Source organism: Chamaea fasciata, unplaced genomic scaffold, assembly GCF_029207755.1.
Source record: "Chamaea fasciata isolate MVZ Bird 193981 ecotype frontalis unplaced genomic scaffold, bChaFas1.0.hap1 SCAF_12, whole genome shotgun sequence".
Lineage (NCBI taxonomy): Eukaryota > Metazoa > Chordata > Aves > Passeriformes > Sylviidae > Chamaea > Chamaea fasciata.
In genome coordinates, this window is record NW_027094097.1 from 9,543,132 (window position 1) to 9,556,878 (window position 13,747).

The 13,747-nt window shown below is 44.1% G+C and overlaps 1 protein-coding gene across 3 annotated transcripts; it reads right to left on the bottom strand.

Annotated features, from left to right (window-relative positions):
* Positions 1-2,379: 2,379 nt before the first annotated feature.
* On the bottom strand, positions 2,380-8,443 carry CMTR2 (cap methyltransferase 2). Of its 3 annotated transcripts, none has more exons than XM_066194695.1 (2): positions 8,397-8,443; positions 2,380-5,961 (listed from the first exon to the last, which is right to left on the bottom strand). In XM_066194695.1, the coding sequence occupies exon 2, from the start codon at positions 5,940-5,942 to the stop codon at positions 3,648-3,650; it is 2,295 nt and encodes a 764-aa protein (XP_066050792.1). In that variant the 5' UTR covers positions 5,943-5,961; positions 8,397-8,443; the 3' UTR covers positions 2,380-3,647. The 3 variants fall into 3 exon arrangements, with proteins under 3 accessions (XP_066050792.1, XP_066050791.1, XP_066050793.1); XM_066194694.1 differs by lacking the exon at positions 8,397-8,443 and adding an exon at positions 8,015-8,052; XM_066194696.1 differs by lacking the exon at positions 8,397-8,443 and adding an exon at positions 7,914-7,936.
* Between the last annotated feature and the right edge of the window lie 5,304 nt (positions 8,444-13,747).

A 13,747-nucleotide genomic window follows, 5' to 3' on the forward strand; every position in this document is an offset into this window, starting at 1 on the left:
TGCTGCTAAATACCACCATTTCCACCAGCTAGGAATCCTACAGCCATCCCAGCCCCAGGTGCACTAATCCCAAACACATCCTGTGCTACTGATCTACTCCATGCAGGGCTCTACCTGCTGTCTGCACAGCTGGTAGCATGGTTTGCTCCAGCTGCATGGCTGGGTACCATCAGCATTGTTGCAGTAGTGAAGGCAGGGAGCTGCTCAGAGGGCTCACACAATTCTGATGACCCCACACTCCTCTGTCAGAGCACACCATTATTTGTGGGGACGTGCAGCTATTCAGCAGCCACCTTGGAATTAGGTTTAATTGTGACCCCAAGACAGGTTTCATTACATTTCAACTCAATGGTGTTGAGTTGTGCTCTGTCATCAACCTGGGGCAGTCAAGTGATTATAAAGCAAGTATTTAATCACCTTAACCCTCTAGAGACTTAAATTAAGGCACTTCACCACAGTCCCTTTATTCCTTAGTCTTAATTGAAGTTTCATTACCCACTGGCTACAGGGTCATTGTTTTGAGGCACAGGTACCTGACAGTTGAGGACCTGGGGCTACCTCGGCATGAGCTTTCATTTTTATCAGGCAGCATTTGCTCATTCATCTCTGATACCCAGATAATGATCTCTGGCTTCAGCAACAAATAAGTTTTGAATATTGATTCACTTTCACCCTGCTATCCCCCAATCTAAACAAATCAATTCACCAGCAAGTGACAGGCACTTCTCCCTGCTATCCCCCAATTTAGATAAATCAATTCTTTAACAAGCAAGTCATCCCCATTTAGAAAAGCACTATGAAGATACGCTTCAATAAATCTGTTCAAGTTTCCCACAGAGGAAAAAATATTATTTTAATATACAATTTCATCTTATTGTATTAATAAAAGGAGCCATTTACTGTGGTGCTCTACTGCAAATTGTATTACAGGTAAAATTTCATCTCCCCAGTCTCCATGGGGGACACAGAGGACCTGACACAAGACAGCAAAAGGACATTTGTTAAATAGCTGTTCAGCCAGGGAGAAAGCTAATTTGCTTTGGGCTCAGTGCTTTGTCTTTGCTTTCAACATCAACTATTTAAACTCAAAAACTGCCAGGCATGCTAGTATATTAAGACCTATCAAAATTCAAATAAGATGCATAATCGAAATAATAAATAATGTAGTGTATAAATTGACTTTAAACACTGAAGAAGTTGCATATGTATCTTTTAAGGTCTGCAGCAGCAAAATGAAGACATCCATATTTTCCCTTTACTCTCCAATCTGCCGTTTCATGTCTTTAGGCACTGTTTTTATATTGTTATACTGGGAATGCAAATATTTCATAAATTTCTTTATAAGCTTGAATGCAATTCTGAGCATTTACATTTCCCTGTAATTCAGTAAAACCATAAACCCATTAAACAGTATTTCTACCAAAATCAACCTGACAATCACCATAAGCACTTCCAACCCAGACTCCTGTTTCAAGGACACTTGCAAAGTCCTTACATCCCAGAAGAACATTTTGACATTAAGAGCCAAGTCATAAGCTTCACTAAAACCAAGAAAGGCAACATTGTCATGCAGCTCAGCATCCATTCAGCTCTTCTCTTCTGCATAAAGATTTCCCCCAAAAAACACCAATTAGCTGTAAGGAAATGAAAGTATCAAAACAGGATTCATTTCCGGTGTCATCCCACACCTCTAGGACACAAAATGATCTTCCCCAGCTCTCTTATTTGATGCTTACTTCCAAAGAGAAAGGCAATGGGGAAAACACATTAGCATTAATAACTGCAATCAAAATGAGTTAGCAAGTCTCCAGACAAACTGGATAGCCAACCTAAAAACAATCACCTGGAACCCCCGGCAGCGCAGCAGAGCCAGTCCTGAGGAATAAGGCACACAGCTTTTTCTTAATCACACCACTCAGTGAAGGCAAGCAATTAGAATGAGAACATTTGGATAAGAATAAATACTACAGTGTATAACAAGCTTGTCCTGCCAGAGCAGTTGTCATAGCCAGGAGAAACTGAAGATCCTTAGAACAAAATCCTTGCTGCTAAGAGTTACAGCAACCACAGAGAAGGACAAGGACTGTAAGGCTCAGTGACAAGGCCAAGGGAGCTGTGAGCAGGCCTCCTCCACTGCTTTGACCACATCTGCAAGTGGAGTCTCTCTAAGCTGGTGAACTCCAAAGTTAGAGAGAAATGAAGACGACCGTACCTTTCACCCATGAAGGATGGATCTGAATGGCAAGATGAGAAAAGCCTGACTAAAAAAAATAAAAAAAAAAAATTAAACCTTCCCAGGCTCCCCTACTGCATTTCATTGATTTCTTCTATGTTTGGTAAAGAAACATGTAAACAGCAACACCAAAAACCTAAAATAAAAGGCTTTATTTTGTCCAAACAACATTCGTTTTCCTTTCTTTTTTTTAAAAAAAAAAAGTCTTTTAACACTTTCAACATTTGTTGATAAAATGAAAAAATACAACAGCCATGTAAATCAACATCTTTTCTTCTACTTCAAAAAATATATGCATCCTCACACCAAAAGCACACACTGATTACTTACAACACAAAAGCTTTACAGCTGTACAACCCTGAGGGTTCCCACACAAACATGAACACACTCGCGTGCACAAGAAAGGCACCACACAACTGATGAACTGTTTGTTCAGGTGGTAACACCTCAAAGCCATTATTTTAAGGATTTTTAGCACAGAAAGACTGGCAAACACCAGCAACTGCATGTTATATGAGCCTCTCATGGCTTGTGGAAGTTTGCTGCACTTAAATGTCTCCTAAAGGCTCTACTTGTTACAAGCCTAAGTGTCTACAGCCACTGGGTAATTCTTTTAGCAAATTTCATTCTTGGGAATTGAGCTCAGTTTTGGACCCATAAGAAGTCACAAGAGAGGGCTTGATGGCAATCCAAATTATTGCCTGAAGAGTAAGCAATGAACAGCCAGAGGCTGAGCACTTCTCTGGCATAAACAGCTCCATTTGATCCTTCTGTCAAGTGACTGAAGTGCATGAAGAACTGGAACTCAAGATATCAGCATTCACACAACAGCTGCAAGAATGAGATGGAGAAACCATTATCAGGCTTTGGCAAGGAAATTTTCATCTCAGTCCTCACTCACTGAAGTGCTGAAGAAGAGGCTGATATTCAAAGGCTACGAGGTGAAAATTCAGAGACTCTTGTTTAAAAGTGGTAAATGGGGACATATACCCATAACCACCACCATTTCATACCATCCAAAATGGTAAAGCAAGTTATACAGGATTTCCTCTACATCACCATTAAGAATTAAACTAAATATAAATTAAGGGATGTCAAAAGACAGTTTTTAAGGGTGGTAGCAAGAGGCTCTGAGGCTTATGCTCACTTGTCAGCCCTTGCTTCCACTGAATCAAAGATTCCATGTTATTCTGCATCCTGTAACACCCAGCTCAGTGGCCAGAAGTCAAGGTCTGGTTTTCCTTCTCCTATTTCCCACATAGAAAATATGGTGCAAGTAGGATCCTCACAGCACTGTCAATGTCACACCAATTTTGCATTAATGCTACCTTCACATTAACAATGTTTTCAACACCTTCTGCCTGCCTGTGAAACAAGGTGTAGCAGCAGCAACTCACGCAGCTCTAGAATTATTTTAAACTGGAATGTCACTAATCATTTGCTGCTGCTGAGCCTGCACAATCAGGTGGAGTTGTCTCTTTGCAACGGCCGTGTTTAAATCCCATAGAAACTCCAACAGCTTGCCCTGGAGGAGGATCTCCATGGGCACAAACTGCAGAACCTGCTGGGGAGAGTCCGTGTCCAGCAAAGAGCTCATCAGTGCATTGAGATGGTGCAGATACTCCACAACGGGCGCGGGGACGCCTCTGTAGCCCACGCAGAGCAGAGCGGCGCCGCTCCTGAGCGGCTCCCGCGAGGTCGGGCACGCGAACGTGACACTCCTGAAGCAGCAGTGCAGGATGAACACCAGGCCAGCTGTGAAGCGAGTCAGGCAGGAGAGAACAGGCAAAACCAATGCATCTCCTGCTGCCAGCTGGGCCAACGAGTGCAGAACACACTCCAAAAGCTGCTGCTGGTACTTTGGTTCTCCATCATACAGCAAAGAGAAGCTGAAAGTCAGCAACATGGCAGAGTCCACAGGCTTTATTTCCATGTTGGGCTGGCTTTCTGTGTCACAGAGGGAGGGAAAGCCCACCACAAGGCACTTGAACTGGTCACTACAACTTTCATTTAGGACTTCCTGATGGCACCTGGAAAGATCAGACACTTTTGCCAGTATGAGTTCCCCAGGAAGAACTTCACAAGAGTGACAAGGCTGCAGCACTGATCTGTTTTTTAGCCTCTGCCCACCCAACTCTTTCATAGCTTCATTAAGATTTTCTAAGACCTGAACATCACAAAATGGAGAACACTTTACCCTTGGCAATCTTTTTCCTTCCAAAATGTACCAAAAGCTACATTCAAGGTTAGAAAATGATCCTTCCAGGATGCACATGTTCCCAGCATTATTTAAACTATGTTCCTCAGCCCAGTGATAAAGATAACCCTTTGCCACTTTATCATTCCATGTCAGGGTTTCCATCATCTTCCTTTCGTTGTATGTACTAAAATATTTGTTTCTTTGCCCAAACCATTTTGCATTCATGCTGCAACCAGCCTGGGATTTCTTGACAAGCCAGTTATTTCTGCCAATGGGTTTCATGTGGAACTTTTGCATGAAGAACTCTACTGCACAGTCTCTTAACCTGTTCAGTTTCATCTGCTCTGCTTCTTCCATGTGCTCAAAAAGACGGATATTCTCAGAGATCGTCTCTACTTGGCACTTGTGGAAGAACATGCAACACTCTTCATGTGTTCTAAGGAATGATTCTGGTAGTGTATGCTGGGAGAAAAGGGCTTTGTTGATGATTTCTGTTCCAAAGTTCTGCGTCATTTTAGGAAGAAGCAGATGAAGGCTTTCTCTGCCCATATAGCGAAGACAAACCACATAGGCCTCTGAGTTTCCAGCTTTGCTGGTGGCTGGTTTGAAGACATGGACCTCCTCAAAAGAGCAGTTTAGCAGGAATAGCAAGTTGATAGAACAGTGTTCAAACAGAGTGAACATCTTCAAAACAAAGGATCCTCCAGTGCCCAGGATCATTAAAGCAGTGACTGTTTCACAGTAATGAAGGGGTGAGACAAGAGCTTCCTGCTCACCTGGATTTCCCTGGCAATCAAAGCTGCCATCAGCAGTTACCAAGTGGACTGTGGTCATACTGCTAACAAAGCTCCGAAGTCCTGTTAGATGTCTTAACGTCATCACATCCCCAGTGTTATCTGGGCCAAAGTACCACCAAGGCAACGTGTTTGCTATCAGGCGGTCATCCATGATCATCATAAGAATGTCATTGGCTTCATGGTAAGGGTTTAGAGTATTAGCTACCCAATTCCAGTGGCAAGGGACATGGTGGGACTTCAAGAAGTGGTTAAGGCTGGCTATAAAAGCTCCAGGTGCTTCACAGAGGTGGACAGAGTTCAGTTCTCCATCTTGAAGAGCTTCTTCTGGGAGAAGAGAAAAACTGCACAGGATCTCATGAAATTTGCACCATGCCTGGGTACAGAGCTCAGCATTCAGAGATTTCTTCACATGAGATATTATTTTCCCTGCTTTATTGGTAAATGAGGTGTGCCGATGCCAGTCCTCGAGGTTCTTATCACTCAGCTGGTTCTTCACTTCATTCATTGAGTCCTTCAGAGCCAGGAGTGAGTGAAATTCCACATGATCACATGTAAAAGCATTGCTGGGATCTGGCAGCTTCCATTCATCATTCACTGGCTTAGTGTAAGTAAACTTCTTCGCAAAGAGCTTCTCAATTTCAGAAAGAATTTCAGGACTGAACTTTTCAAGGTTGGTCTTCTGGTTAACATAAGGCTGCTTACATTTATCCATTCTTGGGTGGATTCACAACCTGGACAACAGCAGGGGAGAAGAAACCATGTCATTCCAATCATACCAGTACAGAAATAAGAAAAGCTTTTTATGAAAAATAAAAATGTGTCCTGCTTAACAGCTGTATTCTGGAACAGAGGTAAATGCTTCATGGAATAATGCACCAATGAGGAAAGTAAATGAGGGCTATCCTAAATAAGGTCATTATTCAATAAGGAAATCAGGAGGTTCACCAATTCAATCATCCTTCTTGCTATTTACACAGTAAGTGAAGAGTTTGCTCATGCTTGGCCCTTCACTGACTCTGAATATTCTGCTCACTGTATGGGTCTAAACACTTAAATACAAATATCTCTCTCAGCCACAAAAGAGAACATATCACAAGCTCTCCAAATTCAGCAAGTGGCCCTGAAATTTTTTCATCTGATTATGGCAGTGTTTATCTGAGAACCCAAAGTACAGAGGGTGGGGAGCCACAAGCAAAAGCAACTTTGAGAGGGAGCACAGCTGCTGCTCCTCCAATTTCCCAAGTGGGAACAACACTCCCACCTCTTCCACCAGAGCCAGGATAATGCTGGGGGAGCCCCTCATTGGCACCCTCGAGAACTGCCCCTCAGCTGAAGGGATGCTGGACAGCAGCCAGTGAGCAAAACCCCTTCTCTCTGCTCAGCATCACCACGCTCTGCCAGATGACTGCAAACCCTTATGCCTTCCTTTAATGACTGAAAAACTGTGATAAACCTGAAGTGAGAGGGCTTGGTTGCAGCTGTGGTCAATGGGAATACATGCTTGATGTTAAAGAAGAAAGTAGTGCTAAGTGTTGTTGTTGCCTTGGTAAAGGCCAACAAGTAGGAGCAGGCTCCACACAAAGCTGATGAGGCTGCTGCAATCTGCTCCACCGCTCAGCACAAAGCACACACCACACAAGTGACAGGCACTAACCAGAAATCAGCCAGCCAGCAATTTATTCCAAACTAAAATGTACATTTAAGCAAAATAATTTAATCAAAATTAACACCCGAGACAGGAAATCTCTCAGCCTATCACTTTAGCCATCCCTCAAGCCCCACTGTTCCCTCAAAAGCAAAATAGAATGACCTTAAAATGTTACATAACAACTGAGCTTGAGAAAGCATTGGATTAAAACTGAAAGAGCTGAGAAACTTTGGAAACAATGGCCACCCTCAGCACTCTAATCTTCCCCTCGAACCCCTGCCTTTCACTTTAAGGCCTTTAAACGGGCAGAATTAATTTCACTGTCTTCTATGCATTTGTGCTCTGGCTTCAATCTCATCCTTTCTTGTAGGATGTTCTGTGGAAAGAGGAAAACTGGGAACAACAGACCATTGTGTCCTGGACTAGTTTATTTCATTTTAAACACCAACTATGAATATAGGCTTCTAATTACAGCAAACCCCAGTTACTCACAGAAGAGGTTTGGGTTGGAAGAGACCTTAAAGACTATCTTGTTCCAAACCCCCTGCCATGGGTATGGATACCTTCCATTAGAACAGGCTGCTCAGAGCTCCATCCAACCTGGCCTTGGACACTTCCAGGGATGGGGAAGCCACAGCCTCTCTGGGCAACAAGTGCATTACCACCTTCACAGGGAAGAATTTCTTCCTAACATCCAATCTGAATCTCTCCTCTTTTAGTTTTAGAACTGTTCCCCCTTGCCACGCCAGTATCTGCCCGTTTAAAAAGTTACTCTCCCTCCTTCACCTGAGTCTCCTTTAAATACTGGAAGGGGCTCTAAGGTCTCCCCGGAGCGTTCTCCAAGGCTGAACAACCCCAGCTCTCTCAGCCTGTTCCAAAGGTGCTCCAGCTCCAATACTAACAAGCTCAACCCTAAAGCCAAGCTCACTCAGCGCACGGCAAGAACAGGCGAATGCCTGCATTTTCATCGTCATTTCCCGTCCCCTTTCCGGCCAGGCCCGGGCTCTGGGCTCGCCTCACCGCGCAGCTTCTCACCCATCCCCTCGCTCCGTATCCCGGCCGCCGCCTCACCCCGCCCCGGCCGCTCGTAGCGCCGCGCCCGCCCGAGGCGCCTCCCCGCTCCGCCCGCTCCCTACGCCAGGCCGCGGCTGCGGCACGGCCCGGAGCCGCTTCCGCTCCTGCCGGCGGGAGCGCGCCCAGCCCGGCCCCTCGCCCGCCGCCCGGAACGCCCTCTGCTCGGGGGCACCGCCCTGGCCCGGCCCGGCCCGGCCCGGGAGGGTTCTTGCTGCGGCGGCTTTTGCCGTCACCGCCGGGGCAGGTGATGGGTGAAGAGCAGCTGAGTCCCGCGAAGGCTGCGCAGGTCGCGCAGGCGGCGGCGCGGCTAATCGGCTCCATTTCCTAAACGGGAGCACAAGAGCGGCTGCTTCCCACGAGGAAAAGGGAGCAGAGGAGCTGCCTCTGAGCAGCGGGGCCGCCCAGCAGGACGGCATTGCTAGAAGTTATCCACGCAGCACTTACCGGGCGCTAACGCTGACAGGTTGCTCAGGAGGAGAAGAGCTTTGTTGGGATGTGTGGCCACCCGCTGGACAGGCAGGGCTGGGGCTCAGTGCCCTGTGTGTTTTCCCCCGAGGCCCTGGGCCCAGCGCCATCGCCTCGCAGCCCTGCAGAGGCCGCGGCTCAGCGCACGCTGTCTCCGGAGTCAGCGGTGATGCTCCTCCAGAGCTTGCTTTGCCCTCTCTAACCCACAAGGCGGTTACTTAAGAAGACTCTTCACATAATAACACACCTTGCTGCCCTTTCTAAATCCCCGGGAGACTTGCTACACCCAGCTTGGGTTAGCAGGAGGCAAGAGCCTTGAAATATTACCAGAGTCATAATGAGCATCACTGAGCATCCATTGCAGCATCCCTGGAAACACACACTTCAGACAGCAAAACAGTGTCTAATCTGCACACAGAAGCAGAAAGGTCAAAGCATATTCATTATTACAGTAGACAGCAGGTGCAAGTTGCTTTCGAGACTTTAAATATTGTGGGGATTTTCCTATATGCAGGTTCAGGAATGTGGCACTCCTCAGCCCTTCTGGGAACAAACAGCCAACAATGGAGCATGAGTAAGCAGAAATACTTTTGCTTTAATACCAGGCTTCCTGCTATTGATTTTTGCACTCTCACATATTCTTCATGAAGTCCTAAGCCAGAAGTAGTTTTGGAACGGAAATGCAGTGCTATCAGTACTAGGGACTCTAGAACTAATAACCTGGGAAAATTTTGCTGGAAGCCCAGTAACTGTAAAAAACCCTTTACGTGTCCATCTTAAGGATATAATAATGTATACATAGGGATCTTTCCTCCCACTCTAGGTACGTGAGAGAATGTGTATGTTAAAGTCATAACTGAGCACAGGGATCTATAACCAGGCAACTTTCCTCCCCTCTTTTAAACTGCTTGCTTGCTTTCTAAAATGAAGCAATATTATTACAAAATAGAAGGAATCTTAAGTATAGAAAAATCCCATTGCTACCTATAACCAGGAATATAGGACTAAAACTCTTTAAATCCCTTGAGGGGAAAAAAAGAGAGAACGTATTTTTCCAGCCAAGACTGTCACATTGACCCCTAATAGTGGTGTAATGAAATGGTACTTACTGACCGCCTCATCAGAAAGAAGTTATACCTTATGAGAAAGAGCTGGGGTGCAGATGGAAGATTTCTCTGTCTCAGTGCCTCTTCACCCTTTGACTGGCCTGTTCAAAAATCACCTTTACTCAACCAACATCTTTGGCTATGTAAAAGTGAAGGGAGAGCTGCGGCAAATGAGTGAAAGCAGGTGGGGAGCTGAGTGTGGAGCCGAGGTTGGTAAATTCAGGTTCTTCAGCATCTGGTCTCGTCTCTCTTGACTGTACAGGGCACACAGTAATGACATTGCTAAAATCTATCTTTAGCTCATGAGAATTTTAAGTTAGTGGGAAGGTCAAAGATATGTTACAGTCTGAAATGTTTGTGTTTGTAGTAAAAGCCTGAACAGAGCTTTCCTTTAGTTTCGGTTTTCTCTCTGATATCTCCAGTGGTGCTGTGATGTTTTGGTTGCCTTCCTTTTGTTGTTTCTGTGTATTCACACACCAGCTACAAGGTTTACACTGACTGACTTCTGTGGGTAATTAAAACATTGAGTTTAAGGGTTGATTCTTTTTAATTTCTTCTTAAACACATCACTTTTCACATGTTCTTGAGTTCTTGATTGCTTGGATAACACTACCAAGAGAACAGCTACAATTCAGCTCCTAGGGGAAAGTGGTATGTAAGCAAGACTTTATCTTTGCATTTCTACCCTGCCAGGCTTTTACTGTAGCTTGCATCTTCTCAGTGTCACACTCCCCTGGACTCCTGAAGATAAGGCTCTTCCAAATCACAGGAGAGAACAATTCATCACTGAGCACATGACAGCACAAGAGTCCTAGCTAAAATAAATGTGATTGAATAGCATGCTTAAGAAAAATGTGATGCCTTTTCTGAAATTAAACTTTTAACTCAGTATGCGAGCTTCCTCCTATGTTTTCTGAAATCTCTTCAAGTTAAAGCAGGAATTTGAGTCGACGTTTCTATCTTATGCAAAATAATCTCTCTCTTTTTTGTTTGTTTGTTTGTTCATTTTGGGTTTTTTGGTCCATGTAAGATACTTAAAATGAGAACATAGCACTTTCTTCCTGCATTAGCCCTGCATCCATGGAGCTAAGCTTTTATCAGCTGATCTACAGCTGATATTTTCCCAGTCAGACCATAACTTGTGTGCACAGCTGTGGCACCAACGGCCCCAGATGGAAGCATCTGTCTTTAAGGGAATATTGAGCAGTTAAACATAGGAAGTTAAACATCTCTTTAAGAACAAAGTAGTCTTGTTTAAGCCCCTGATTTTATTTTTCTTTTGTAGATATATGGCATAACTCTACTATGTGATGGAGCTGAGGAATATTGCTGTAGTGTTTGGGAGCTCTTTCAGTCATACCGGATGTGTGCACAAGTTGTCTGGGGAGACTGTGCTGAGCCATGGAATAAACTTCCATAGATTCCATGGGATACCTAGTACTTCTCACCCTGCTTCTAAAGATCAGTCCCACATAATTTTACACCAGATCTCACTTTAGTTTTATCTGTCACTGTTCCAGATGGAAGATATTTGTAAATTGGGGTGATATCAATGGTATGGCTGAGCAGTTGAGAGAAGGCTCTCAGTCAGACATGAGAAGAGACATCCACAGTGATTATGTGGATGATTATGATTAGATTTTTTGCTAATAGAGTATCTAAACTTTGCCAGTGTGGTATCTAAATCACATCTATCTGTTGCAATGTGATTCATGATGCTGGGACAGCTGGTTGCCCCCAATGAATGGGTTTCCATGACCTTGGGGACTGATCTGTAAGGGTCATTCTTGTTCTGCTTCTGGCTTGACTCCAAAGTCAGACAGACTTTTGTTTCACTTTCATCACCAGAGGAATTGCAGCCACTATGTGCTACAAGGAAAGTGAGTTGGGAAACTCCAGTAAACAGTGTCTGACGTAGCCAGTTAGTAAAATGACGTACAATTGTCTAACCTTTGCTTCTTTAAACAAAAATCACTGAAATGAAAGGGAAAACCTATTGATTGTTCAATAATGTGTTATTATTGCTCCACAAACAAGATAATGAGGAAGCATTGATCCTGCTGAAAAAGCACAAATACATCCTGACGGACTACAACTACAAGTGGTAGTATGTTCATCTACTGACCTCCAGAAATGAGTGTTTTCCAAAGGGGACTTTGGGGAAATGAGGACATGGTCTTGACACCTAGTGAAAGGTCTGGCATTTCACTGTGTGAAAGTATAATCAATTATTGAAGAGGAAACCAGACCACAGAGCAGGATAAACTTTGGTCCTGTGTTGTTTTGATATGCTTAAGTGGCCTTAGGGAGAAGTCATATTCTTCATATGGAGAAGCATATTGGAGCCCCAGGCCAGCAGCTGGCTGTGGTGCCAGGATATGAACTGCATTTACCTTTGTTGAATAGAGAAACATGTCTATTGTCAGGGATTCTTAGTGATACATGGAGTTGTTTGGTATTATTTAATTATCTGAGAATTGTTTTCTTTTGTGAAAGGCCTGAAAGCATTTCTTCCTTATAATTTTTGGTTCAGGTTATTTGTGTTTATTGTAGGCCTTTTTTGGTCTCTAATCCACCAGGATCTGTGGTTTCTTTTCCACTTATCCTCACTGAAGGATTGTTTCAGCCCTCCACTACACTTTCCCCTGAACTCTCTGATTTTTGCCTGCCTCAAAGCACTTCCACGTTGAAAAGCCCATCTATTCATCCCAAGCCTGACATTCTGCTGATCCCTGATTGTGCTGTTTGTTTACCTTCAGAAGGTACAACTCCATTCCCTAAAATCTCCAAATAATCCTTTTTATACTCTTTCTCTCTAAGTTCCTTGCCACAGGTGCTTTTGCTTCCACAAACTCCCACAGCCACAACCCCAGTCTTACCCTTTGCTGTTTGATACATCTCCTAGAGCTGGAAGATGAAAGTGTTGGCTGGTATTAGGACATCTCTGCTCTTCTACTGATTTCTGTGGCATCATTTATTCACAGGTTTCGTCAAGTCGCTTTCTCTTTCTGCCTGAGTCTTATAAAGATGGTGAGGTTTTACAGAGCAGGCATACAATTTGCGAGTGCTGTGGCTGCTTCCCTGCCAGTAAACATCAGAAACCCTTTACATTAACTGATCTCTGTCCTAAAAGCCTTTTCCCACCGCCCTCACAGGAGGGCTATTTAGAACTGCACATTTTGGGCAGCTGGAAGCTTTTTTCTGACGTCTGGCCCAACTGAACACGCATCTCCTCGGTTTCCTGCTGCCTGTCTTAAGTTTCTGTATCTCTCCTGCCTCCATGGCAACATTTTTTGGCTGTCATGGAAGCATTGCTTTGCTCTCATTTTGCTCAGCTAACCATGACAGGCTCTTTGAACGTCTGGTTTTCTGTTCCCCTGGCCAACCCTTTGCTGCATTCAGTGTGGTCAGAGGTCTCTTTCCTTTTGAAATATGATGAGCAAAATGCATACCACTCCAGGCAGATATTGCTAGAGATTGTTATTAAAATGATGTGTTGGGTAATAACTTGTCTGATATATAATTTGATTTTATTTACCTTTCTTGTGTCTAGTAACACTCCAGGGGCTGTCTGGCTAGCCAGTGTATGGACAATAATGAGTTTCCCAAACAAAGCCTTTCCAAATTGCTGCAAAATTCCCGAACAATTCTTGGCAGTAATTTTTTAATCAAATCTGGAACATGTGCTTTTGGTAATCAGCAGAAAAGCAAAATCTTTCCAAGCTTTAGCCATTTCACCTTCCTCCAAAACACTGAGGCACAATTCTGGCTTTTTTAAGTATGAGAGAATTGGGAGAAATGCCCCAGCTAAGTGAGCACTGCATCTGTGAGGGCATGGTAATGCCTGTAGTGCTTTGGGGGATACTTTCTTCTGGGCTAGGTGTCCCCACTGTGTGGACACTCTGTGAATATTTCTGCAGCTCAGTTCTCCTTCCCAAAAGAGTGATGTGCAGTACGTGTGAGAAGACTGCAAGATAATTTGATACTGTGATAATGTCAGCGCACAGGGAAGTGGAGACTTACCCTAAAGCATTAATTAAATGTTTTGATGAAATGCTTGCAAAATACTTCACGACGCTTCTTTAGATGGAAATTGCTGTAGGAATGTACAGCGTTGTTAGAAAATGATTTCAGGTGATTGTATCTGCATCCTGTAGCAGTTGAAGTTCTCACTATAGAGGCAGGGCTTGAATGACAGCCAAGGCAGTAAAATCAGGATTATAG

Coding starts and splice junctions, on each gene's coding strand:
- CMTR2 (XM_066194695.1), bottom strand. CDS start 5,942: ATGGATAAATGTAAGCAGCCTTATGTTAACCAGAAGACCAACCTTGAA.